Genomic DNA, 25,541 nt, shown 5'->3' on the forward strand with positions numbered 1-25,541 from the left:
CACTGTACGCAGCCGCGAGTATTCCTAACAGATATACACCTCAATTGTCACAGCAGATGACTCAATCGCAGAGAATTAGTCATTCTTTAGAAAAGTGGATGAGTGATGCTGTTCAAGGAGTTACTACGAATATCTGTTCGTTTTTCGCTACGGTACGAATTAGAAGACATGGGACTGGACGAGACGAATAGCGTTTGGTGGGGTTTCTTCCGCCGATATATACCCGAAGACAATACCATCTGAGCTTGCACAAAACCAAGAGTTCTGAGGACGTGCCAGAGATGTTGCTCCTTCTGCAGATGCACACCGTCCTTTCTTACAGCCTGCCGATGTTCCAGGTGGCAGTATGTCTATCGTAGCTGAGTAAGATGGCCTCAATGGATGCCTATGATTTTGCTTCCTAACTAAATATGTATAGCCAAGTACGGCGCGTCGATAGCCAACTCGACCGCGTTCAATTGGTCCCTCCATCGACACAAGATGGTGAATTCTCAGCAGACAACCACATTATCCCTTCGTCAGCCAGACTTGTAGAGCTGCAGGCTATAGTCAAGTCTCTCTCTAGCACCTCTTCTTCGAGCCCACTTCTCTCTTCATGGCGGATATCATCTCTTCTACAACAAGCCGGACTTTCAGACTTCACGATCGATCAAGATGACGACGATGAAGACACTATCAGCACGTACGAGACACAACTGGAATGGTTGTTGGTCAGCAAGGCTACTGTTCAAACCTACGGGCTGTTGTTGAATATACTTTTAGAGCAGACCATACCTTTAAACGATGACATATGGTACTGGGACGAGATTCTTGGCTCATATTCTTACTCGAGTTTGTACACTATCCAGACTTCTCCTCTTCGATTTTTAGCATGGTCCAAGGATATATATCGGGAGACTAAGCACAAGGCGTCCCGAATTAGACGGAATCCAGAGAATAGTATTTCAGCGAGCGGGCTCGGGACGACTCTGGCACACCAATGGAAGCAGTTCTATGGCCTCGTTCGAGAGAGCGTGAGGGAAAGATCTGTTGGCAATATACAGCGGAGAGTTCTGTCTCCAATTGCAGTATGCCGCACTGAAGCCAGACATAAGCAGTCACGACTAAAGAGGCTACGAGAAATGGGGGCCAGTGGACTGGGAGTTCTCATGGACGAGGGATTGAATTTTGGCATCAGTGATGAGAGCAGCGAGATCACGAAGACTGACTATAACGACAGCCAAGAGTGGAAGATGGTTGTGGAACGCAGCGTCGCCCTGATGGACAATGTTCTCCGAAACGTTACCGCACTGGAGAATGGTGTGGCCGATTTCGAGGATATGGTATTCAGCAGCGTTGAGGAAGATCCAGAGCTATCATCGCTTCGCGCTGAAGATTCCGAAGCTGTGAGACTCAGGAAAGTGTCCCAGCGTCTTCAGCACATTCTGAAAACGCATGTGCGTGATTACTCCTCTAAATCAAAGCAACTTGCTTCGAAATATGGACGGCCTTCTAGACTTATTCGGTACTGGATCCCTGCCGTTATCTTCATTCTTTCTTCGTCAACCATACTCCGTATTCTCGTGAACAGGAAGGCAGAGATAGTCACATGGATCCAAGATTTCGGGACCACCGTACGTGATTTCTGGTCGAACTGGATTATGGAGCCAACAAAGAAAGTGATTGGTACCATACGCCACGATAAGGATAGTGCAATTGCTATCATGAGCAAGGAGAGTTTGAAGGGTGACAGGGACAGTCTGGAGCGTATGGTTGTTGACTTTGCCGTGGACAACCCAAACTCAGCAACCAATGGCAACGCGCCTCTTAGTGAAGCTCAAATCGCTGAGATTCGTTTGAAAGTGAAAGAAGGTGACCTGACGCCAGTGCTTAGAGCCTACGAGAAGGATCTGAGGCAGCCATTCGTTGGAACTCTTCGTGGTGATCTCATACGAGCTCTTCTTATTCAGGTGCAAAAGACAAAGGTCGACGTCGAAGTGGCATTAAGTGGAATTGACTCCCTATTAAAGAGCCAGGAGTTGGTATTTGGGTTTATCGGCCTCACTCCAGGTGTTCTAGTATGCTTTGCGGCATTCAGATATTTGGGAGGTGTGTTTGGAAGCAGAAGAGGTCTAAGACGAGGACGTAAGGCAGGCCAGACAGTCCGAGTTCTTCGAAACATAGATAGGATCTTGACAATAGCCACGCCGACGCAGGAAAACATCCTGTCATATAAAGATCATGGCCTGCTATTATGCGAAGTCCACATCTTACGCCAAGGGTCCAGCAAATTGTTCCCTGGGGATATTGAACGGGAATTTCTCGAGGATGTCAACGATCTCTGTAACATCAACAGTGGCATACAGCAGCAGCTCAAGACGCTCGACCGGATTAGATGGGGTTATGCTAAGTGGCTGAAGTAGTCGAAGAAAAGCTAAATTAATTATAAAACCAATGCAATAAATATCTTCACATGTTTTTTCTACAGCTATTCAGTCATCATCGTGCTGCACCCGGACCTGTGCATTACTTCGGCAGCGTGTTTGATAATCTTCGATTCACTGCTATTCTGCTATTCATTGAGTTAATAATCCCAGAGGAATCGTGCAATCATATCAGGAGAGCATATCGTCATAGTTGGCCGCCGTTGGAGGCAAGGCAGGAGTCTTCTGAACGATCCTGCCTGGTTTGGCGAGCGGCAATAATCCAGGCCGACGCAGTAGTAAAGCCAATAGTGAAAGGAACGGCGAGCACATACTTCCGCCTGCACTGGCAGCCCGAGTCTCTTCCTTCAATAAAGACACAATTCAACGACGATACGACGACTCACTACGCTGTGATCAACACACATTTCTTCACGACAGCGACCCAGAGATACCCACCTCCACCCCTGCAAAGACCACAGACTCTTGTTCACCACCAACTTTCCCCCCAATCTAGAGTCCGACGACCTAAACGACCCACCATCGACTGCACCGACTGCACCCCACGACAACCAAGCTACCTCACTCTCGTCTCAACGTCGCGCTGCAGCTCGAGCTTCGAACAAGACACAGGCTATTCTACTTGCGCCGGCGAGCAAACTCGAGATGGCCGGGACGCGTAATTACGATTTTTTGGTGCGTTCCATCCGACAATTAGGCGTGCAAGAGTATTGCTGACACTACCTCTTACAGATCAAACTCCTCCTAATCGGCGACTCTGGCGTAGGCAAATCATGCTGTCTCTTGCGATTCTCTGAAGACTCCTTCACCCCCTCCTTCATCACAACCATTGGAATTGATTTCAAGATCCGGACGATCGAGCTGGACGGTAAGAGGGTGAAGCTGCAGATATGGGATACCGCCGGCCAGGAACGGTTCAGGACGATCACCACGGCGTATTATAGAGGTGCGATGGGTATATTACTAGTTTACGATGTCACGGACGAGCGATCTTTTAACAGTATGTCATCACCTTTTGACCATCCATACCCTTTTGCGGAATCCTAACCATCCGCAGATATTCGAACTTGGTTCTCAAATGTAGAGCAGCATGCAACGGAAGGCGTCAACAAGATCCTGATTGGCAACAAATGCGACTGGGAAGACAAGCGCGTGGTCTCCACTGAGAAAGGTCAAGAACTAGCAGACGAGCTCGGGATCCCATTCATGGAGGTCTCAGCGAAAAGCAACATCAACGTAGAGCAAGCATTTTACAGCTTGGCGACAGATATCAAGAAGCGGATCATAGATACCGCGAAAACGGATCAGGCGACATCGCAAGGTGTAGACGTAGGAGCACAAGGAAGCGGAGGTGGAATAGGTGGAAAGTGCTGCTGAGTAATTTGCCCGGTTTGGTTGTGCGTAGCAATGACTTGGAGCGGAATTTCAGGGCTGCTTTTCGTTATGTTTATTTAGCAGCAGATTATGGGCGGAGTTAGGTCACATTATACGGTATTGCAAATTGAAGGCATGATATTCTTGCCGAGCTCACTTTGATGTTCAATAGCTTGCGGGATGTCCCATAGCGGAATAGGTGGATTCAGGTGTGTGAACATGAACGGGTATTTAATTGACATTAAGGAATTACCACAATATTTCTGCGTTTATTGTTGGCGGTTCCTCCGCCTGTGATCTTCTATCCGATAACGGAAATGGACGACGATGCCATTCTCGCGCGAATCTTCGGGCCTCCAACCTGTTCTTGAATGATATCACATATCTCTCTGGTCTTCGAAACCCTCTACCGGTGATAGCTGATTCGATGTTTTCTCCTTGCACTTGGGTGGTAGCCTGTCTCAGACTTAAAACTGCATCATCTCCGTCCGCCAATCCCCAATGTAGGTTTCTCCTTCTGCCGTCTTCTAGAAGTGCTTTTCTAAGCTCATACATGGCGATATTTCCAAAATCCGGGTATAATAGCACCTTGTCCTCTGCCTGACTCCTTCTAGTCACCTCGGCTGTCGGACCACCATCTTCTAGCAGGCGTGACATGGCTGGTCTGTATGGTTTATCAATCAATCGTAGATAAAGCTCGCTGTGAGCGGGTACCAAGGTAAAACCTCGAACGAGTGACTGGACATCTTCTCCGTGTTTTAAGAAGTCAGGGCGGACTTCGAAAGCAGAGATTCCTGTGGCTCCTCTAAGGGCTGCCCTAGACAGTTTATATAGTCTGTAGATGCTGTCCATATATGCTCTTGCGCTTGCGCTGTCGGTAAAGAGGATGAAATAATGGTCTTGTGATTGAAGGGTCTGGGTGTGTCTACCGGGTATGACTGGTTTTGTTAGTTACTTTCTGCTTAGTGTAAGAGCAATATATCACCTTTTATAATCCCGTGAGTCCATCTTTGGATATGATCGCCTTTGGGTCCTACGCGGAAGAAATCACTCTCTGCTAAGGAGCTAAGCGCACCGTTCAAGACCAGAACACTAGCTTCACGTCTCTGTTTACGAATATCCGCAATTGACTCGACCACTGCGGGACCCTCGTTCTGGGACAAAGGTATCGACCTCATCGTACGTGGTCTCAGAGCTTTTTGACGTTCCTTCTCCTTCTGCCGTTCCATTTGCCAAGCAAAGGATGGCAGTTTTTTCGAGCTCTTCCCGCCTTCCTTTCTTTTCACATCTTTTGCATCCCCAGGAAATAGCTCTTCAAACAAGGACCATCGCTTTCTTTCCAACGTTTGAGAAGATGGAGGTCTTATATATCCGGTGGCTCTTCTAAATAGCGGCGTCTGAGAGGGGTCTGATGTTACTGAGGTCGTGGTCGTCTGTACTTCTGATGCAGTACTATGAGACTGTTCAAGCCTATGTGGACGCCATGGGTACGCTGATTCCCTTTGCGGTGAAAACAAGTTTTCGAACTCTGGTGGTAAAGTCTCCAACGGTGTTGGAAGCTTGTCTGTCTTAGGTTCTCGTGTGGTGGCATGCGGTCCAGTTGCTCTATCATCGTGAGGCCTTGGTCCGACGTTACTTTCTGAGTCCTGCCGGTTTTTCTCTCCTTCTTCCCTACCTTCCAGCCCTTCAAGCAATTTCGCCTCGCCTGATGATGTCGAGCTTACGGTGGGTTCAAGGCTCTGTTCAACAAACAACCCTTCAGGTTGGAGATTTGCTTGCGCAGAGGCAATCTGAGAATTCGAAGGGATACTATTAGGTGGATGCGCATCCTGGGGTACTTCCAGTCTTGTTTCTCGAATTCGAGGAGTCGATTGTGGTGACCATGTCGACTCCGGCGGGGAGGACCGCGAAAGGCCCTCTTGCCGTTTTGGAATTACATTCCATTGCGCAGCCTTCTGTTTTGACCGCGAGAAGGCTCTCGGTGGCCCACGAATTTCTGGTTTCTGTTCCTTTGAAGCTCTCCCCCATAATGTCCTCCTGCCCCGACTCTTCAGTGAAAATGTGTGCGCTCGTTGCTGTTGTTCATTCGCGATAGCTAGCAATGAGCTGCTCCACGCCGGCAACAAGAACTGCGGTGGCAGTGGTCGCGTCAGCAGCATCAATGATGTTCAGTTGACCAGCGCATTGATATATTTCAAGGTGGGTGCGAACGTCGGGGTTGCTGTCGAGAGCAGGTGTTGACGGTTGAAGCTCCCACCATCAGTTTGAGTGGAGCTGGGGGAACGCGATTTGCATCGGCTCAAAAATAATTCTTACTCGGCTGTTTCTTCTCTCGCAAACAACTGCCATTAACCATGCAAATCCACAACCGCGAGATAATTTCAATATGTCGAATACGCAAAAGACGTTGGAGGTCAAAATCAGACCATTCCAGAACAGCGCTCAAGAAAGAGCAGACCAGAAAGGCATATCACGTGTCTATCTCTCCAAAGAAGCGCTGCTTGATTTGAGACTCGAGGCCGGTCAGCCATGTTTTATATGGAAAGTTGGAGAAAACGAGGACCAGAAGAGAGAGGCTATTTCCTGGCCGACTTCTGAAAAGTCTCTGGGGAAAAAAGCTGCGCAAATGACGAGGAGCTTCCAAGAGATCTGCGGATTCAAACTGAGTGATGAATTAAAGATTTCCGCTGCGGGACCGTTGCAAATGTTGGAGGCAGCTACTCTCCGGGACGCTACTCCTATTGATATGCTTCCTGAATTGAAGGATGAAGAAAAGCCGACATGGGATTGGCCTATAAGGGAGGCACTTTGTAAGTAGAAACTTTTCGTTGGCGTCCATTGATTAAACAACTCGACTTCTCTCCAATATCAAACACTTAATTGAAATTTTTTATCTTATCTTTCCTCTTCAAACTTACCGTATGTTTCCATACATCTCATCTCGTATCACTTCTCAGTCTTGGGGCAGTCTTCTATCCCCAAGAAAAACATAGAAACATCTAGCTTCTCCACAATTCCGAAATTCAATATAGTCTTTCTTTACCAACCAGCTCGATCTTCCAGTGTACTTCTCTACTCGATCAGTGCCTTTTACTGACAATAACTAGTTCGTGCTGATATTGTCTTTGTTGGTATGGTCTTCAAGGATGTTTCATGCCGAGGGTTCAAGCGGACCTTTCAACTTGATAGTATCAACGGCAGTATAGCAGGTCAAGCAAAGTACCAAGAGACATCTACAGTCCGTATCGCGAGTGCTACAACTGAGAGTCCGTTGCCGCAGATCAACGGATCTAGGCCTAAGCTACAGGTTGTTGATGTTGCGGGCATTGATCAAGCGCTGAAGAAGCTCAACCGCTTCCTTGGTAACTTTGACCGCAAATTCAAGTCAACTTTTGGTGATCGATCATGTTCCGTACTACTACATGGAGGGCATGGTACCGGTAAGACATATCTGATCGATCAGATCGTTGCAACTGGCTGGGGCCGAGTACATCGGATACAGAGAAGCACAAAAGTGGCCGCGCTTAGAAACACCTTCAAAGATGCGAAGATGAATCACCCATCAATTTTAGTACTTGATGATCTTGAGAAAATGGTATCAAGGGAAGACTCGATGTCTGAAGATTTCGTGGACGCTTTGGGGGATGAACTGGATACTCTTGTGGCTGGCACCCTTGAGTCTTTGCCTAGAGTTCTAGTCATCGCGGCAACTCTCAACCTTAGCTCGATTCCCATTGCACTTAGAGATGAGAAGAGGTTTTCAACAGATATCGTCTTGCCAGTGCCAGATGCCATATCCCGGAAAGCAATCCTCAGATCATTTTCTATCCCAACCCATCCAGACAGGCGCGACGAGATAGTTCATCGTCTAGGTGATCGAACACATGCTTATACGGCGAAGGACCTTCGTTCGTTACTTAACACTGCTCGCGATATTGCTGAGGAAAAGTATGACCATATCGAAAAAGTTGCAGAGGGTGAAAAGAAAGATGATGTGACCGCTGCTCATGGGTTCTTGATCACAGAAGAAGATATCGAGCAGGCTTTGCTGCTTGTTCGTCCTACAGCCATGCACGATGTCACATTGCGCCCACCAAGCGTTCGATGGGATGAAATAGGAGGACAAGAAAGCGTCAAGAAGGCTCTCCGCAGAGCAGTAGAAACTCCTCTACTTGTGAGTTTGGGCCACTCGAATCCTCATATCCAGCTAACCAAATATCCAGTATCCAGAACGAATGGCCCGTCTCGGAGCCACCGCCAAAAAAGGCCTCCTCCTCTACGGCCCCCCCGGCTGTTCCAAAACCCTCTCCGCCCAAGCCATGGCCACCGAATCCGGCTTCAACTTCTTCGCCGTCAAAGGCGCCGAGCTCCTCAACATGTACGTCGGCGAATCCGAACGTGCAGTCCGCGACATCTTCGCTCGCGCCAGAGCCGCAAGTCCCAGCGTCATCTTCTTCGACGAAATCGAAAGCATCGGCAGCAAACGCGAGGGCAGAAACAGTGGTGTAAACGTCCTAACCACGCTTCTGAACGAAATGGACGGCATCGAAACGCTCAAAGGCGTAACCGTCCTCGCAGCCACGAATCAACCTCAAAACCTCGACCTCGCGCTCATCCGTCCCGGCCGTTTCGACCAACTCCTCTACGTCCCACCCCCTGATCTCGCTGGTCGGGAAGCAATCCTCAGAGTCAAACAACGACACATGGATATGGCATCCGACGTCGACATTCCGGAACTAGCTCGCCTAACTCACGGACACTCTGGCGCGGAACTCGTGGGGATATGTCAGGTTGCGTGTGATGCTGTGCTGGAACGGTGTGAGATTGAGGGGAAGGAGTTGCAGTTGACGATGCAGGATTTGGTGGATGCGGTGGGGGGTGCGAAGAAGCAGATTACGCTGGAGATGATTGGGAGGTATGAGGTTTGGGCTTCGGGTGCTAGGGGGGTTTTGATGTGAGTTTGGGGGACGGGAGTTGGATTGTTGGTGAAGAACAGTGCTATGATGTATTAGGGGTGATTTTAAACTACACAGCCCGTCTTGAAAACTGACTTGGGATTTACTCTTGGTTCTTGGATGATTTAGAGGTATTTTGAGTTACCACGCTTGTAGAATTTGGTAGTAACAGTATTTTCTGTTCACTCATATAAGGAATGGTGGATAACAGTTACAATATGATTTTGTTTGTGGGAGACTATGTGTTCTTATATCCCCCAATATGTAGCATATTTCCAAATTATCTGATCATTGGATAGAATTTCATCACGTCAATGGTTATGTGTATTCACACGGCCTCAATTTATGATGTAAGGATAGAACAGGAAAAAGTTTCTTCTCATTCGAATATAAATCTTGATCCCTCGGAACAAAGGGATATATAAACACATCCCATTCGAATCACCCATCCTATATACACCCGCCAACCCCATAGTTCCTTTTATCAACCACCCAAAACCAACACTTTCCCCCCCTCACCTCCTCCTATAAACCCCCACAATCCAACTCGCCCTCAAAATCGCCAATCCCCACGCCATACTCAAGCTATCCCACACAACATTCAACTTGCTCCCCCCAACCTCCTGCCACCCAACCGGCACCTCCGCAACGCGAATCCCATCCGGCGCACTCTCCGCCAACATCAACATCTCCACGTCAAAGATCCAGCCTTCGACGTGCATGTACGGTATGATATGCGGTAACGCCGGACGCGAGAAGAGTTTGAATCCGCATTGCGTGTCCCGGATGCGGGAGGTTGCGGGGGGTGTGAGGAGACGAAGGAGAAGATGGAAGGAGTGCATGAGTGCGTTTCTGAGGGCTGAGCGCTGGGGGTTGTTAGTGAGGTTCAATCTGGGGTAGAGAGGGGGATTTACTTTTACTACGGCTTCTGTGCCCACCATGTGTGCTCTACTTCCTACGGCGATACCTCTGCCCGGTGAGTCTTGGACTTCTTGACAGCCTTTTACGAGTTTCCGGAGATCTGAGAATTTACTGGCGCCGTCTGCGTCGGCGAATACGGCGTAAGCTCCCCGGACGTGTCTGAATCCATGGGTGACGGCTCCTCCTTTCCCTCGATTCTCTTTGAGGGTGCAAACACGAAGGATATCGTGTAGATTGTTGCGCTTTGCAAATGAGAGCGCAACGTCAACGGTTTTGTCCTTGCTTCCGTCGTTTACAATTAGAATTTCGTAGCCGCCCACTCCTTTCGTACTATCTTTTCCAGCGCTTCCATTTGCCTTTTGATCTTTGCTTGGTGTTCGTCCGTACTCCTCGTCCAGAAAAGCTACAGCTTCTTCGAGCATAATCTCCATTCTCTCCTCCTCATTGTAAGCTGGCACAACCACACTCATCATAACCTCCGCTCCCTCAATGGCTCCCGTATGCTTCACATTGTCCTTCTCTTTTGTAGTCGCTGCTTCGTGTCTATGTGCCAGCCAGTCATCGTGCCAACAGGGAAGTGGTTTTGGAGGGGTCACATCGCCCGAGGGTGTTGAAGTGATGTATGTCTTCTCGGAAGGATGAGGAGCTCGCGGGGTTGGCGCGAGGAGGAATATCAGGCCGTACAGCTTTGGTCATTAGTTTTGATTTGCAGGCAAGAATGGGTCTACTTACGAAGCCTCCTGTAGCTATCAATGTGGTAAATAATAATGAGAAGAGTATATATGGAGGTGCATCTTTAGACAGTTCCACTGCGCCGTTGATCACCCCCAAAAACATATCTGCAAAGTTCGACATTTTGAATCTCAATTATGGATTAGAACAATATCCTAATTGAGGAAGCCACGAGTTCATAGGTGGATACGAGATGCTGAATCGTCGTGCAGCATGAGGCCGGTCAAAACTTTCGATATCGCAATTCACCCGTACATATTCTATGGCAGAATCTCAATCGGGGAATAGGATCAAAAGGAGTGTTGGGGTGGCAGTTATTGTAATCTGGATTTCGGCGCAAGCTGACCCAAATTATGAACACGGTCGACAAAACGCGGTGCGCGGCTGTCGGAAGGGCCCGTTCTCACCATGTCGAAGACCCCCGCTATGGTGGCTTGAGAGGCTGCAGGAACGAGGGCAAGTCAATTGGGTTGGTCCCGGAGATTCTATTGTTCTAGAAGCTTAGAACATGTTTTATAGATGATCGTGCTCATTGGATGTTGGGTCATTTGGATATGTTGCATTGATGCTGGAACACCCACAAGCCGTTATTGTGTTTAGCACAACATACAAATATCTAAAGAAATAACAGGTATTCAAGTTTGGCACTTTTTACTATGAGAGAAAAGTAAACAGTTTCCAACGCACAACAGAGGCTTCAAACGAAATGGAGTTGCTGTACCACTAATTCACACGCAATCAAACTGGCTTGATGTTATCATGGTATCTCCGCCTCTCGACGAAGTACGGTATCATATATCTGTCATCACCCAGCCTATCCGCATGATATAATACAGAAGTGTAACAACAAATCAGCTTCCCAGCAAACCATCCTATAATATCTCAGATGTTCCCAACGCTCGTATGTCTCCCAAGCTAGCAATAGCCGGCAAAGTGGGCTTTTATCATAAAAACAGCACCTCCGATATACTCCATACAACGCCGGGGCGCTGTGCCTTCACACCCTTCAGCTTTGGCGACAATTAAAATCCGAAAAGCCAAATCGATAATCAACTTCCCCTGTCCTCGCTGCCATTGTCCCCGCCCGTTTTGATAGCTGTCGAGAGAGTGATGGCGATCTTGTTTGGTTTGCTGCCCGCAACACCTCCATGCTTACTAAAGTTTCCTTTTCTTCGCAGAGGATTACTGGTATTACTAGTATTGGATCCGACCGAGCTACTCGAGTTACGCCGCTTCGACTGTGACAGCTTGCCAATCTCATCCTCCTCGTCCTCCTCTCGGCGACGTTTCTCAGAAAGTCGTTCTGGCGCTCCAGGACCGCCAATCGCAGGCAGATCGTGGTCAATCCCCAGATCTTGAGGCCCCACTCCATTGGATTTTGCACCTTTCGCATCTTTGGCTTCTGTCTTCGCATCAATTTCGATGTTTTCCGTTTCCTCATCGGATGGGTAGTCGACAAGTGGCTTTGTGAGCGGAGATGCACCATTGACAGAGGATCGAGTTGACTTGGTAATAGAATCCTCCTCGTCGTCCGACGTATTAAAGTACTCCTCCTCGGTTGCGTCGAGGTCTTTGATTCCATTGTCCCATCGTCTCGATCCCGTCTCAGATCGTTTGGGCGTTTCGCTTCCTTCGGTTTCTAAGAACGATGCTTCCATGCTTGCATCAAACCCTGCCGAGTCGTCATATTTTGTTATAAAATTTTGGAAGATGTCCACATAAGTAATCTCCTTCATCTTCTCCCGATAATTTTCAACCAAATGAATCATCACATTCTTAATATTGTGACCTGAAATGAACTCGAAAAATTCCAGACAAGCCGAGTTTAGTAGATTATCCCGGTTACTTGTTTCCGTCAAAAGGTTCAGGATAGGCTCGAAAAGCTTGCCTTGAGTCATTTGTTGGTTGTAGAACTCGTCCTGGAGGCCTATCAAATTACGGAAGAACTTCAAAGCAGCTGGTTGAGAAATTAGCGGAAATCAGATGCGACAAACCGAGGTACTTACTAAGTTTGAGGTATTTTTCTGGACTGGCCAAAAGTTGAGCTATTCGGTGACTCAGCTTCTCGGATAGCACAAAATATTTGCTATGATGAGTGTGTTGTCGTACGAAAAAGCAGAGAATTTCGATAAGATATATGAACAGCGAGACTTGATGGACGCTAAATGTCATGTCCTCTCTATCCTTGAGGTCTACCAGTGGCTTGAATAGCTTCTTAGCAGAATCGTCATAGAAGTCCCGCACAAAGCCATCTTGTTTCGCATCAATCCCCCTGTTTCTAGACCCGAATTCCCCCGATACCTTTGATTGGTCTAAAGCACTATTTTGTTGGCCCGGATCAAGTAGCACCTTGATGGCATCCGCTATTTGTGCCTTGACGCCAAGGTCCGCTTCTACAAGAAGAAGATCGATCAATGAATCGGTCAAAGGAGTTTGCTTTTCGTTGATTTGGCGAAAGATAGTCTGGCGTATCAAACTTGGATCATGATCAATCATGGAAACCAATATGTCCGTAGCGCCGACACGAACAGCAACATCGCTGTGACGAAGAGCAAAGGTAATGACCGATAACAAGCCCTGTGCAAGAAAATTGTTGTAGAGTGCGTTTCTTCCTGGGGGCTGAAGACTCTTTGCAATAGCGCAGCATTGCTGAATAAACAGAACAGCTTCTTTCCTCCTTTCTTGATTCGTTTCCTCTGGGCCAAATATCCCAAATAACTCTTTTAAGAACGCTGGATTTTGTTGAATATGCTGAACAATTTCGATTTGTTGGAAATAGATTATGCCATTGAGGCAGGAGAAGGTAGGATCGTCCAGGATCCGGGCAAGCACAACATCTTTGAGATATTGCAGGCGATATACCGTGTGTATTTTTCTTCGAATTTCATCATCCTCAATCCGCACAACCTCTTTAAATCGGCCCTCTTTACTAAGCCACTGTCGATGATTCGCTTTGTGGCTAGGGAAATCCGGATCGTATTCCAATGCACCAACCGAACCAAGAATCATGTCATCGCGGACCACCATTTCCATGATCGAGTTATCGTTGAGAAGAAGGAAAATCTTCATGATCAAACACAGTTTGTGTAAACTTCCTAGGTCTTCCATATCCTCGGCCATTTCCACTAAAGGTAATAATTGTTTTATGTAATCCTCGGTATGAACAAACTTCGCAAGGCCATCCCGACCACTGTTGGTGTTATTGCAGTGCTTGACAGAATCAAGGATTTCTCCTAGGTTGCCAAGCGATGGAGCGGGCAACTGAACTTGATGAACATAAACGTGGTCGAGGGGCATATCGTCGTCCAGAGCATCATCTACAAGGGTTAGCACAGCTCGCAAATAAACTTCACTCTGTGGGGATTTAATCGTATAGGTTGGGAGAATTACAGAGGTGCCTACCTGACCCGCCGTTCACTGTGACAAAACGTTGCTGGATCAGACTGACGAACTTCCTAAGATGAAACTGCCATTAGTTCTCATGCTTCTTTCAATCTCGACAGGCAAGGCTGATGGATGTCACTAACCATACTGCGGCGCATCCTTCCGCCTCCTGGAAACTCAGCGCCATGTCCACATTGGTGGTCGGTTCGGTCCATACGATCAAGGTATCTGGTGACACCAGTAAGCGCTGTTCAAAGTAGCAATCGAGGCTTCGTCATTACCTTGTTGTTTTTGGAACAAATCTTCTTTAGATATCCTTGTTTCTAAAAGTATGCGCTCTGGATGTTCCTCCGACTGCACAGAAACTCGGGGGATATCTGAACGTGAGACCTCATCCTGCCAAGACGGTGCACGTTAGTTAAACAGATCTTTGCGACGCGCATCACCAAGTCTCCAGAGATAGTAGGGTAAGGTGTATGCAAGCGCAGCGATGAAGCAGTACATACATAGGTAAATTCTGCAGTGCAGAAACCAGTTCCTCTATCAAACCAGTCGCTGTTGCGCAACTCGTAAACCTTGACTCTCTTCTTGTTGCTCGGTGGGGGATCAGGCACCGCTTGTGCCATCATCACCGGTTGTAGCTCCCCTTCCAAGGCTTCTGCGGCTGTACTCGCAATATCTGCGTGTTGTTCGAGGGAGAGCGGAGCTGTCTGCGTCGTGAGAACGATCGCCACTTTCGAGGTTGTGCGCCCGAGGTCGCGCGGAACCGAACAATTCGAGGGGGTGTCGGTCAGGAGCGGGCGCGCGAGGGAATCGGGTTCAGACGGAATCGGCGGACATCTAACGGTCGTGTGCTATTGACGTCGTCGTCGTCGTGAATGCACGGGCGGTAAGTGAGTCGCGAGATGATGATGCGGTTGTTGAGTGCGAGGTGTGAAAGTGTTTGTAGCCGGACGTACGAAGCGTTCCGTTCCAAGCACACCACACCTCAGGACCCGAACAGATCTTGCGAAAGCACAGGCCGAGAACGCGATCAGCCCGCCACGCTACTGACTAGGGACCCTTTGGCAAAACAAACAACGCGGCAATTTTCGATATGCGAGAGAGGAGGGGTTCGTCGACTTGGAAAAGTGGTGATGTGCGTCTAAATTGCCGCCTTGAAGATACTGAACATCGAGACTCGATGCGTACGGACTATTAGGTGACCGAGTTAGACAGAACAACGGCGAGATGCAATCACGTCACGTGTGCAGCCACTTGATCGGCCTGGTGTGCCCAAGTGGGTGACAGCCTAATTATATGAACGCGTTGATTGGCGCTCCAGCCGCCGCTAGCTAGCTCCCGCTCTAATCTTTATCTGCCCGGTCAATCACCGGACAAACGTCATTCGTCTCAGATGTAGGTATTTTCATGAAAGAGGCAGACGTTGCACTTTCTAGAACTCACATGGCAATTGAATTGTAACACTTTTCATTCTCAAGCCGAACGTCTAGACACTTGCACATCGTATTGTCTACGCCGGAATCCCCGGTTATACCCCGTGAAATATCCCTCGGTATCTTCCGACTCTGGAGTATAGAGTTTCGTAGTTCGAGGCCGGGCGGATTGAGGTCTTGTGCGAACCGTGACGCGCCTAGATTGATTGGATTCCAATGTTTACTCGAGTGTCGCGAATCCAACTAATGATTCGATCTTCAACGTCCAAACCTTCCAGAATTCAGAACACGACGTGTGCAGCATAGCTCATCTACATGTCTTGCTCCCGGTGTGAAAGTAACGAGTCCAATTCGCTGATTCGACTGCATTCCAGAAGACATATGATTTCAGAGACATTCAGAACTCCATAAGTCTACAACGCTATTCATCCCACCAGAGCATTTCATGGCTGTGCTCCAGGATCCTCGTTTGAAGACCTCAGCACCTGCTTCAGCTCAGCTCTGGAAAGCAAAATTGTGCAGATATCAGAGTAATAATACTAGGCACGTCTGGCACCTATCAGACGTGGCAGTGTGGACGCCTTCATGTGGTGAGGAAGCATGACTGCAGTAGAACAAGGGCCACGAACACGTCTATCAACCTCTCGCAGTACAACGTTTATGCTAACATGTTTGTAGATCATGCGCTTCTTTAGCTACACATTTGTGTATCTATTCGGTGTTAAACTTACAGGTTAACGACCTGAAAGTACACGCTTGTCCAATTGGCTATTCTGTAATTTACGAACCCCGAATCTGACGAGTTAGGACGGATTCTCAAGTCATGATCTGCGATAGATGCGGTGGAATTAGTAGCTGATATATGCAGTACTCTGCAACTGATCCGAAGTGACAAAAGAGAGCCAGCATGTGAAAATACCACATCCACGACCTTAGCCTCGGCTTTCCCGTCTGTCCGAACCTCAAGATGTAATACGCTGTTGCAGTAACAATGTGTTACCCATGGAGCTTGGCCTGGAAGCAACAATGCTTGATTGGGGTGTTGTTTGCTGCTGTCTTTATCCTCTGAAAAAATCATGGCCAGCCAGTGGAATACTAAATGCATTTACAGGTAACTGGTACAACGTCTACCATAGTCTCAGCCAGATTGGTTGTGGTCTTGCTCTTACCCCCTTCGCAATGAAAGAAAACAATCGGCAGCTGCTTTCAAAGACCCTATTATCTTGAATTATATGAAGCATAGAGAGGTAGGCGGATTTAAGTGTTAACTGACTTGGGATGGGTCCAGAAAACAAAGCCTTCAATTCGCTAGGAACCGTGATCAATCCCATCAAACAAGTCATATTACTGACAAGTCTTTTAATCTGGCACGTCCTTCAACATCGTTTCCAGTCGTGTTTGGCAGTTTTTATTTCAAACGATGGTAAACTGAGAAAGATGTCCTTTTGAGAATGACTTACTTATGGCAGCCAGAGCATTCACGGAAACAAATGACTTTTTGGGGAAGTTGACATGAAAGGAGAGGTGGAAACAAGGAATAGGTATGTTCTATGACTTGAATAAGGAGCTGGCTCTAGAAGAACAGTGTCTTATAGATTGGTGGTCTCTTAGCAAGAACTCTCACATCGTTGAAGATGAGAAGCTCGGTCGGTATTTATACGCCTTAGAGAAGTGGGGAAACACAACTTTAATTTCTGGGAAATATATTATTTCAAGGAGAAAGTAAAACACTAGAAACTTAGTCCTCTCGCTACACGTTAAATCTAAAATCTCCACCGTCTGGGCTTTGAAATTAGCATCCACAGCTTTATGACCTTCTTCAGAACAGACACCTCATGTATCTCGAGCCCAATTTACAACTCAAATAGTATACTCACCAACCTCCATCCAATACCAGCACATCTCCCATCAGACCGGGGCAACTTGTTATCCGTCCCATTTCCAACAATTCAAGACCACACAACAATTCCTCCAGATTCCAGCTCCGCGATACAGTATCACACAAACGATAAAACCAGCTCTTCTCATCTCAGGTACTAGATAACAAGTCATTCTACGTCCTACCCTCCCTCATAAAACTCAATCCCATCCCATCTCTAAACCAAGTAGCTAGACTCTTACAAAACTTGTACGCCCGAGCGCCTTAGCTTCTATCAGTCAGTCAAGCAGACTACGCTTCCGCATTTACATACCTTTACAATCTAAAACAAAAACTCGACTCAATCAAACTCTACAGGTCCCAATTTCATCCAATCTATTTCGTCTCTCAAGCACCTTTACTTCCATCACCATACCGAGCCAGAAGTACAAGGATACAAAATATCAAGTTCCACCCCTCCAATGGTTAATGACATTCCTGTTTCTATAAGTTCGACTAAATTCCAAAGCCTATGTTTTTATCCTAACATACTGCAAAAACTTAAAATCCTTTGACACATTTCTAAAAATACATGAGTGTGTGTCGAGCAGGCTTTTAGAGTTTTGTTGGCCGAGACGACGGTTGAGGATGTTGCATTAGTGAGGAGGGGAAGTTTCGAGGTAAGGTGGGATGATGTCGGTACTTAGTGCGGGGGAAAAGGATTAGTGAAGATGACGCCTTGGAGGCGAATGACAGCAAGAAAAATCAAAGATCAAACAGGAATGTATCACTGAATCTTGATTTCAATTCCCTATCTCTGATTCTATACCAGCATCATGTTCAGCCAGAATATCCTCCATCCATCTCTTCCACCCCAATCTGTCCAACACTAAAACAATCAAACTCCGCAGCATTATTCCCAGCCCTTTAAAATTCCATCTAAAAAGAAACGCCTTGTCAATAAACAGACGTATAATCAAGAATTACATAAAATTCGGAGCCATTTGAAGTGTCCGCCACCGAGGCTATATTCCCTACTCGGGACGAACCATCTGATCAAATCTCGTTGGCGAGATTACCGTGTAACAAAGGAAAAAGGCCGGCATGGTAGCATCGTGGCTCCCACGTCGACGTCGTACAACAATCCATCTTAAGCAGCATAGCCCCCGGATTTAGAGGGGCTGAGGTCCAAAATGGATGAGGGATGGCAAATGAGTGTGTGTATTCTGGATGTGTATCCAGAGAATGGTAGCAGTAGACATGCTATGGCAGGGTTGCAAAATAAGAAACTGCACGTGCCATGCACTGCAACCGAACGCATTCGATGTTGCAGGAAATATATATGCAAGTATGCGATGATGCTGGTCTTCCCCAGCCCTGCAGGGAAGGATAAAGGCAAAGAAGATGGATAATACCCCAGGATTCAATATTCCACAACGTCCACGCTGCAGCTGGCCAGGTATTACGTTTACATTTTGTTGAGATGATGCGGCCGTGATACGAGGGTAAGATTAAGCTGCAATTGGAACGCTGTTTTTCTTTCCCATCAAGCTCCACCGGGACTTCTTCTGTTTTTGCTCCGTGACTGGACTGGTGGCTACGATGGGTCTCTTGATTGGAGCTGGAGGAGTGTCGTAGAGTGGTGCCTCGCCGAGTTTCCGGGTGGTACTGGTGTGCAACCTGTCGAAGATGTCTTTCTCGCCAAAATTGATGGGCTGTGGTCGGTAAGAATTGGCCCTCGATGACACGTGACTAGACACCGGAATGGCGAGTGCAGGTCGTTGTGGAATCTTGCCGTGAGAAATTTCCAAATGATCCGATTCAGACGAGGTGCTGTTGCCAGAACTTTCTACCGGCGAGACATCTAAGGTAAGTCAGCATATGCTTGATCAACGTTGCAATGGGAACAAGAGGCACGGCACAGCACACTGTCGGTTCCGCTTACCTTCACTGTGAATATTGGAAGCGAGAGGGGAAGGGCGAATGCTGGCACCCATTCCCGAATCGTGGTATGAGTGACCTCGTTTCTGTGGATGCCGTCTCGCAGGCTCATGGTAGACATCTCCTCCTCGGTCAAACCACGTTGGATTGTAACTATCGTAGCTGGTGTTGCGTGGCAGCTCTGGTACCGTGCTCGGGCCAGCCGCTGCATTGATGTATGAGGTTGTCGACAGGGTACTCTGGGTGCGACTGATGGTCATCTGGCTTCGGCGTTGGTGATGTTGCTTGATCTTGGATCGATCCTCGGCCTTCCAGCTAGAGGGTGCACCACTGAGAGCATCGACGGCGGCGTGTGTCGGGACGTGTTTGTATGGTTGCTTGGCCACTGGCTGTTCATTCTCCTTTTTCTCCTCCTCCTTCTTCGCCTTGTGATCTTTGGCGGCCTTTCTGCCCTGCTTGATTTTGGAAAATACCGACATGACGGAGAGTGGTGATGATGGGTGATGATCGAAACCTGGTTGCGGGGAGAGGGGAGAGGCACAGTATTTTATGAAAAACGACTCGCAGTGACGGAGGGGGCGCCAGTGAAATAGTCAATGCTGCTTGCTGGTGCAGCAAGAAACTACTGCGAGAGAGCACGGTGGTGAGGTTAATCCTCTTGGACGGCGTTGAGCAATGCAGGTGTTGACTAAATTCTCTCGAACGTTGGGACCAGACCAGACAAAACTGTAAGTCGTAGCTTGGGGCGATGGCGGAGTTTATCGAAGCGCGACAGCGCACTAATCAGGAATATTACTGACCAGCGGGCGGGGACAAGCCTTGGAAGACCTGCCTAGGTGGGTTCAATTGGGTCGCGAGATGGGCTAAACTAGAGCGTCTTAGCATTTGCTTCCTAGGCCAGAAACGCAACGTCGATCCGAGGTGCTGGTACCGAGTTTTCTGGTGGTGATGGGCACTATTGAAAACCCCCAGCCAGAAACACCAATACGGATCACAGAGGCCATGGGAGGAATTTAGATAGTCAAAGAAATACCTGGGCGCCATACTTACGGAGATTCCAGACGAGATCTTTTGTTTGGTACGGCCTAGGAGAATTTGGAAGACGTGAAGAGCGATCTATCGTAGTCGGACTGTCAATTATGGTCAGGGACCGAAGAAATAGTTGTGAGGAGCGGTGCGGACGGACGTCGAATAGCTCTAGTGTCAGGACTAGGACTTGGCCGAGAGAGGAAAGATCGGATACGAGTTATTTTGGTTTGTTTTGGGTTTGTTCTTGACTCTTGCGTTTCGTTTTGCGTCCAGCCTTGGGGACTGCTGGAAGATATGTATGCTGTCTCGTACTGGAGCTTCCTCTGCGTCCATGCCCTGCTTTGCGTCCAGCCGCGCGGGGCCCGCTCCGTTGCTCTCAAACCTCAGTCCGCCAGACTCCAGTGCTGCTCAGAAACAGGCGATGGAAGGGCCGTAAGGGGAGTGCCAGAGTGGGCTTTCGGTGGAGAGAAGGTTGCAGAAGTAAGACAATACTTCGTGCTGGGGACGACTGGATGTGTCTGCCGTGCATTTGCATACTTGCTGCCATTTACCTCATGTAGCCTAGACTCAGCCGGCCAGTCGCCCTCTGCTTCTCGTCGGCTGGTGAGCCAGCAGCCAGCTTCTCTATCTAGAATGCCTTGGCTGCATCGTGCAGACGCTGTCCGACGTGAAAAGACCTCGGAATAGCGTCCTAGAACAAACCCCCACGCTGCCCGTAGGACGACGTTGCGTCGAGCAACACTTCCTTTGGGAATCGAGGTGCTTTAGTCTCGTCGTATTGCCTGAAGCCATCCCATCCACTGAGTGGGTAAGAGCGAGTGATCGTGCAAGACAGACGTGTATAATTCTATACGAAAAGCTTCATCATCAAGAATCTTGGTACAAAGCAAACACCTCCAAGCTCAACAGAATCATGGCGTTCAGGGATAGGGACGGCTCGCGGCAGATGCTTCTCGTTTGTCGCACTGTCAACTGCGGTTCGCGGTGATCTGTTGGTGAGTTGCGCAAGGGATGTAATCGTCATCAGGACGTGCCCTTGCCATATCAAACACAAACCCGATGCTTCAGCCTTTGTGCGTGCGACTGGCGATAATCATGGTCACCACGATAGGTGGTGGTACGACGAGCCTTCGCTCTGCCTTCGCTCTGACCATTCGTTCACCAGTTACAGACTCGATCATCATGTTACCGGAAATCATCACCCACTCGCCGCGGTTTACTCTACAAAGCAAAGCTTCGCTACTCACACAGCAGAGGGACTTATCCAGTTATCTTTGGCTTGCGTCTAGACATGTACTGACAGTTAGTAACCGTACGTTGAGCATCGTTGGTCTGCACTATCCCCAAACTACGAATGCTTGGCGGCACCTTGCCTACTCCATTCTGGCCTCGACATATGGTAACCATTCTAATCAAAGCCACGATCCCTTTCGAGGTCACAAACCGTCCGGTTGCTGGCTGAACCACAATCTCCTCAGTACCTTTCGTACGACGGTACCACCTGCGGTTGCAGCCTCTACCCGACCGACAGTGACATCTTCGACCAGAGCCTAAGAGGTTCAAAACAATTAGATCTCACACCGTCCCAGGAACTTTCCTTGATGCGTTGTCAAACCCAACTCGCAATGCAGCAGACTCTGCACCAGTGCTGTGGGAAGGCTTCAAAAATGGTGGTGAAAGTCACTAGTTCCAAGCACCTATTCCAAAAATCAATCGCCATGAGAACCACCGACCAAGGGGCTTGTTCAAAGGGCGGACATAATAATACTGCCGCCACCGAGAACTAGATTTACACGCTGCTCCGAATAGGGAAGCGCAGAGACTAGGATTCTCAATTCATCGTGGTCGCTTTCTTTTTCGACCAATTCAATGAATTCGTTGACAACGTGGAGGCTTCAGCTCAGCCAGAGTTGGCGCCCAGTCGAGATTGCATACGCTGGAAACTTAACCTTCACACTTGACCTTCTTGAGAAAAGACAAGTGAAAGTATCCTAATCAGTCTTCTTACGAGCCAATTGCTTCGTCTCCTTTTTCCTTATCTGGAATCGATTTACTCACCAATCGCAGGCCATCAAAAACTCGAAATTCAAAGTTCCAGAATCTCAGACTCGCAACTCAAACCTTCAGCCCCCAATCAATAATCGATTTTCTATCCTTGCCTCCGAAGAATAACAATGCAACAGAAGATGCACCGTCCTCTGTCTCCTTTCACAAAATCACACCATGATCCAAATCTCCGATCCGAATATGAATTTCCATTCTCGTTGTGTCTTCCGATAGCAGCACAAGCTCGCCATGCGGTATCAAAAACTTTCCTTATCATGTTTCGTTTCACAGCACCAACAAACCCACCCACGGCCCAGTCGGGAATCCTCCCTGTCGATATTCCCAGGGATCGTTCTAGCGTCATCGGGTCTACTTTACGGGACCCACAGTTGTCTATCCGCTTCCTTGGTAAAGGCTCCGTGCCGTGTCGCATGAAGGTCGTGGTGTTTGATGGTTTGACATTCGAGATCCATCCGATCCATTATTCTGGACGTCCTTCGATACAGCCCGTGATACCGGCGGAATTTCATTCTCAACGTGCTCAAGGTCTCTTCTAAAGCCACCATCTCTTGGAGTCTTTGCAATTGCCGCGAGGCTGATCAGAATATCTATTCTGCAGGTACGGTTTCACTACGCCATCAAAAAAACAGACTTCATTCTCAACACCTCATGCCAAGGAAATCAAGATTAATCTCGTAGATCATCGCCGCATCTCAGTATCTTGGTCGTGCCGGTATATGTGCAATGCTCCGACAACTCTCACGGCAGGGCAGAAGGCCCACCTCTTTGCAGCCGCGCAATTCTCCTATCTCTAAACAATATTACAATCTTGCAATCTTGCACCCAACCATCATTCAAATCTCCTGCTGCTCGTACCAATATCTGCACAACGAGATCGACTAATACCAGGAAGAGGAATATCAGGAGGAGGAATATGCAGAGGTACGTACCCTCATACATATCATATCAGCTTTCTTCAAATACGGCTTGAGGTAGTGAGACATATCCCGACCTCCCGCGCGTCAATGGTTGGTCCCAGGCACGAAAATGGTAGATAAGAGAATGGATGAGGTAGGCTTACATTACTACCTCATCGTGATTTCTCTATCTGTTCCCACTAGACTGCAATTCCTGGCCTTTTATCAGTCTCGATCTCAAATCCCGAATACCAAATACCAAACACGCACTGCAGTACACACCATATCTATATCCCAGCATCCAAATCCAATAAGATCGACGTCTTAAGATAAGGTCCAAACAGTATACCCTATTTATAGTGGCAACTACCGATACGATGGGTTTGTGGTACCACGTCAGATGCGGCTCTGGAGTCAAGGATAAGGAAATGTTGAGGTTGGATGTTGTGTGTTGCATTTGCATGTGAGTTGGTTTATTGGGTGTCGTGCTATGTATGAGATCAGAGATAATTCGAAAGTAAGTCGATAGACAGTTGGCTATCTGCTCACCGCTGGAAAACTCTGCTGTCATACAGTTCAGGAATCTTTCACTTTCGTCTTTCCTACCATTTCCCATGCTGTCATATCTTGCCTTTGCTGTTTCCTTATCTTCTATACCTTGTGGTGGACATTATGAGCGGCAGCCGGAACAGCATTCGACGAAGTTGACAACATATGGAATGGTTCATCTATTATCTTGGGGTAAATCCGACGTTCTCAAATACTATTTTGAGAATTGTCAATATCCACCGTACCTATCTATACCTGGCCCCGGTCTAAGTAAATAGGATACTCACAAGCAAATGCGGCTCATCTTTGTCACTACGAGCCTACGACCTTCACGAAAGGCGTTCCTTCGTCAAACCACAGTCACCTGGGATACTCTCCTTCCACATCTCATTCTCAAACACGAGTGTTCAACTCACAAGCCTTCTGTGTGTTGCGCAGCAGCAGAAATATCATATAACTCTTCATCCTCCACACAAAGCCAAACTTCTAAACGCCTGTGAACATATACAGCGAGCGAAATGCTGAACCTCCGCTTCAATACATTGCTCAGTGGTTTGGATATGCCAAGGTGTTAAAAGTACGCGGCACACCTCGCCGTACAGGGGAAAACAATTCTCATATTCATCCACCGAAACAAGGAGCTCACCAAATAATCTGACCAAGAACCCTAATCAAAAACTCCCTTACCACTCGAATTTCCCCTTTGAGTAGCACGAATATTCATGTATAAGTCTGACCAATTTCTGATGCTGTCAGGTACTTTACCAGAATGTTTGTAATACCTGCATCATCGTTTTGTCTTCACCACAGTGGTGAGATAAGAACCAAGAGATAGAACTATTAAGGAGGCTGGCGTGTAATTGTTTGAGGAAGTGTGTGGGTTTGAAAGAACTATATTTAGCTTTTGAACGAATTTTTCTGAAATTGGAATTGTTTTGCCAGCAAGCATCATCGTGATTCTTTTAAAGCAAGGAATAGACTTGACGCCTTGAGAAAAAAGTCACACTCTAAAAGAATAAGTCTAGCAAAATATTCCTCAGAAAGTCATACGCGAGAGCTGTCAAGAACATTCGAGCTGCCCTGCTTCTTATTTTGATCAGCAACAAACTACTGACCAAAAGAAAAAAATTGCAAAAAAGTATCAGATTTGATCAGGCTGGGGCTCGATCCCAGGACCTTCTCGGTATTTTGATGTTAACCAATGTTAACGAGATGTGATAACCAACTACACCACCCGACCTTTGACCTGATTGGTTGAAACACTTTTAGGTTTTATAAAATATATACTATGTGTCAAAAATGTGGGGACGAGAAGACAAGTGATGGAAATAGGGAAATGTGAAGGAGGGAGGGGGACGAGCCATGACGGTGGACTGTGTTTAGTGTGAATAGATTCATGTCTCGATTTAGGAGCATACAACTATGGTATGGTATCTGTAAGCTGCTGTCACTGGCAAACATCCATCATCACACGACCGGTCGGTTTCGTCCTTTGCGAATCCAAGCTGTGTCCCTCTTCTGGTCTACCTTGTAATCTCAACATCCATTCGCTATACTTCACTTACATGCTGTTTCTCATGAAGGTACACTATGGATTTACGCAATTTGTGTTATACGTCCAACCCCATCCGTGTTGTGACTTATAATTCATAGTAGAAAGTTTATTACAACGACGATTCTTTTAACAAACAAACCTCAAATATCAAAACATCAATAATCAAAGTAAAAAATACTTAGCAAATCCTCGAATACTTAGAGAATAAGCATAATTATCACTATTACTATACACAACTGATGATTAATCAGGAAGAGTAGATATTTAGAGCAACTATTCTGTAGCAACGCACATGTCAGCGCAAGAGTCCGTAAATTTATTGATTGATGATTTGTTTTAGTTTTCTGGTTATATTGGAGTGTTGTGTTGGAGCAGCTTAGAACGAATAATGTCCTTTTGTTAGTAATAATATCTGGGTAGA

The 25,541-nt window shown here is 47.4% G+C and overlaps 7 protein-coding genes across 7 annotated transcripts; 3 read left to right on the top strand and 4 right to left on the bottom strand.

Annotated features, from left to right (window-relative positions):
* Positions 1–346: 346 nt before the first annotated feature.
* On the top strand, positions 347–2,402 carry GLAREA_08343 (uncharacterized protein; the record flags this gene model as incomplete). The annotated part of the gene is made up of 2 exons (XM_008090388.1): positions 347–363; positions 419–2,402. The coding sequence occupies 2 exons, from the start codon at positions 347–349 to the stop codon at positions 2,400–2,402; spliced, it is 2,001 nt and encodes a 666-aa protein (XP_008088579.1).
* Positions 2,403–3,068: 666 nt separating this feature from the next.
* On the top strand, positions 3,069–3,800 carry GLAREA_08344 (P-loop containing nucleoside triphosphate hydrolase; the record flags this gene model as incomplete). The annotated part of the gene is made up of 3 exons (XM_008090389.1): positions 3,069–3,098; positions 3,156–3,423; positions 3,481–3,800. The coding sequence occupies 3 exons, from the start codon at positions 3,069–3,071 to the stop codon at positions 3,798–3,800; spliced, it is 618 nt and encodes a 205-aa protein (XP_008088580.1).
* Positions 3,801–4,046: 246 nt separating this feature from the next.
* Positions 4,047–5,956, bottom strand: GLAREA_08345 (uncharacterized protein; the record flags this gene model as incomplete). The annotated part of the gene is made up of 2 exons (XM_008090390.1): positions 4,047–4,735; positions 4,783–5,956. The coding sequence occupies 2 exons, from the start codon at positions 5,954–5,956 to the stop codon at positions 4,047–4,049; spliced, it is 1,863 nt and encodes a 620-aa protein (XP_008088581.1).
* A 227-nt stretch (positions 5,957–6,183) lies between these two features.
* Positions 6,184–8,755, top strand: GLAREA_08346 (P-loop containing nucleoside triphosphate hydrolase; the record flags this gene model as incomplete). Its single annotated transcript, XM_008090391.1, has 3 exons — positions 6,184–6,607; positions 6,905–7,971; positions 8,021–8,755. 3 exons carry the CDS (start codon positions 6,184–6,186, stop codon positions 8,753–8,755), a joined length of 2,226 nt encoding a protein of 741 aa, XP_008088582.1.
* A 512-nt stretch (positions 8,756–9,267) lies between these two features.
* GLAREA_08347 (Nucleotide-diphospho-sugar transferase) lies at positions 9,268–10,528 on the bottom strand (the record flags this gene model as incomplete). The annotated part of the gene is made up of 3 exons (XM_008090392.1): positions 9,268–9,618; positions 9,667–10,359; positions 10,406–10,528. The coding sequence occupies 3 exons, from the start codon at positions 10,526–10,528 to the stop codon at positions 9,268–9,270; spliced, it is 1,167 nt and encodes a 388-aa protein (XP_008088583.1).
* Positions 10,529–11,454: 926 nt separating this feature from the next.
* GLAREA_08348 (ARM repeat-containing protein) lies at positions 11,455–14,415 on the bottom strand (the record flags this gene model as incomplete). Its single annotated transcript, XM_008090393.1, has 6 exons — positions 11,455–12,362; positions 12,412–13,722; positions 13,808–13,860; positions 13,933–14,017; positions 14,071–14,185; positions 14,296–14,415. The coding sequence occupies 6 exons, from the start codon at positions 14,413–14,415 to the stop codon at positions 11,455–11,457; spliced, it is 2,592 nt and encodes an 863-aa protein (XP_008088584.1).
* A 4,179-nt stretch (positions 14,416–18,594) lies between these two features.
* Positions 18,595–19,503, bottom strand: GLAREA_08349 (uncharacterized protein; the record flags this gene model as incomplete). The annotated part of the gene is made up of 2 exons (XM_008090394.1): positions 18,595–18,947; positions 19,029–19,503. The coding sequence occupies 2 exons, from the start codon at positions 19,501–19,503 to the stop codon at positions 18,595–18,597; spliced, it is 828 nt and encodes a 275-aa protein (XP_008088585.1).
* Positions 19,504–25,541: the final 6,038 nt, after the last annotated feature.

Source organism: Glarea lozoyensis (assembly GCF_000409485.1).
Source record: "Glarea lozoyensis ATCC 20868 chromosome Unknown GLAREA9, whole genome shotgun sequence".
Lineage (NCBI taxonomy): Eukaryota > Fungi > Ascomycota > Leotiomycetes > Helotiales > Helotiaceae > Glarea > Glarea lozoyensis.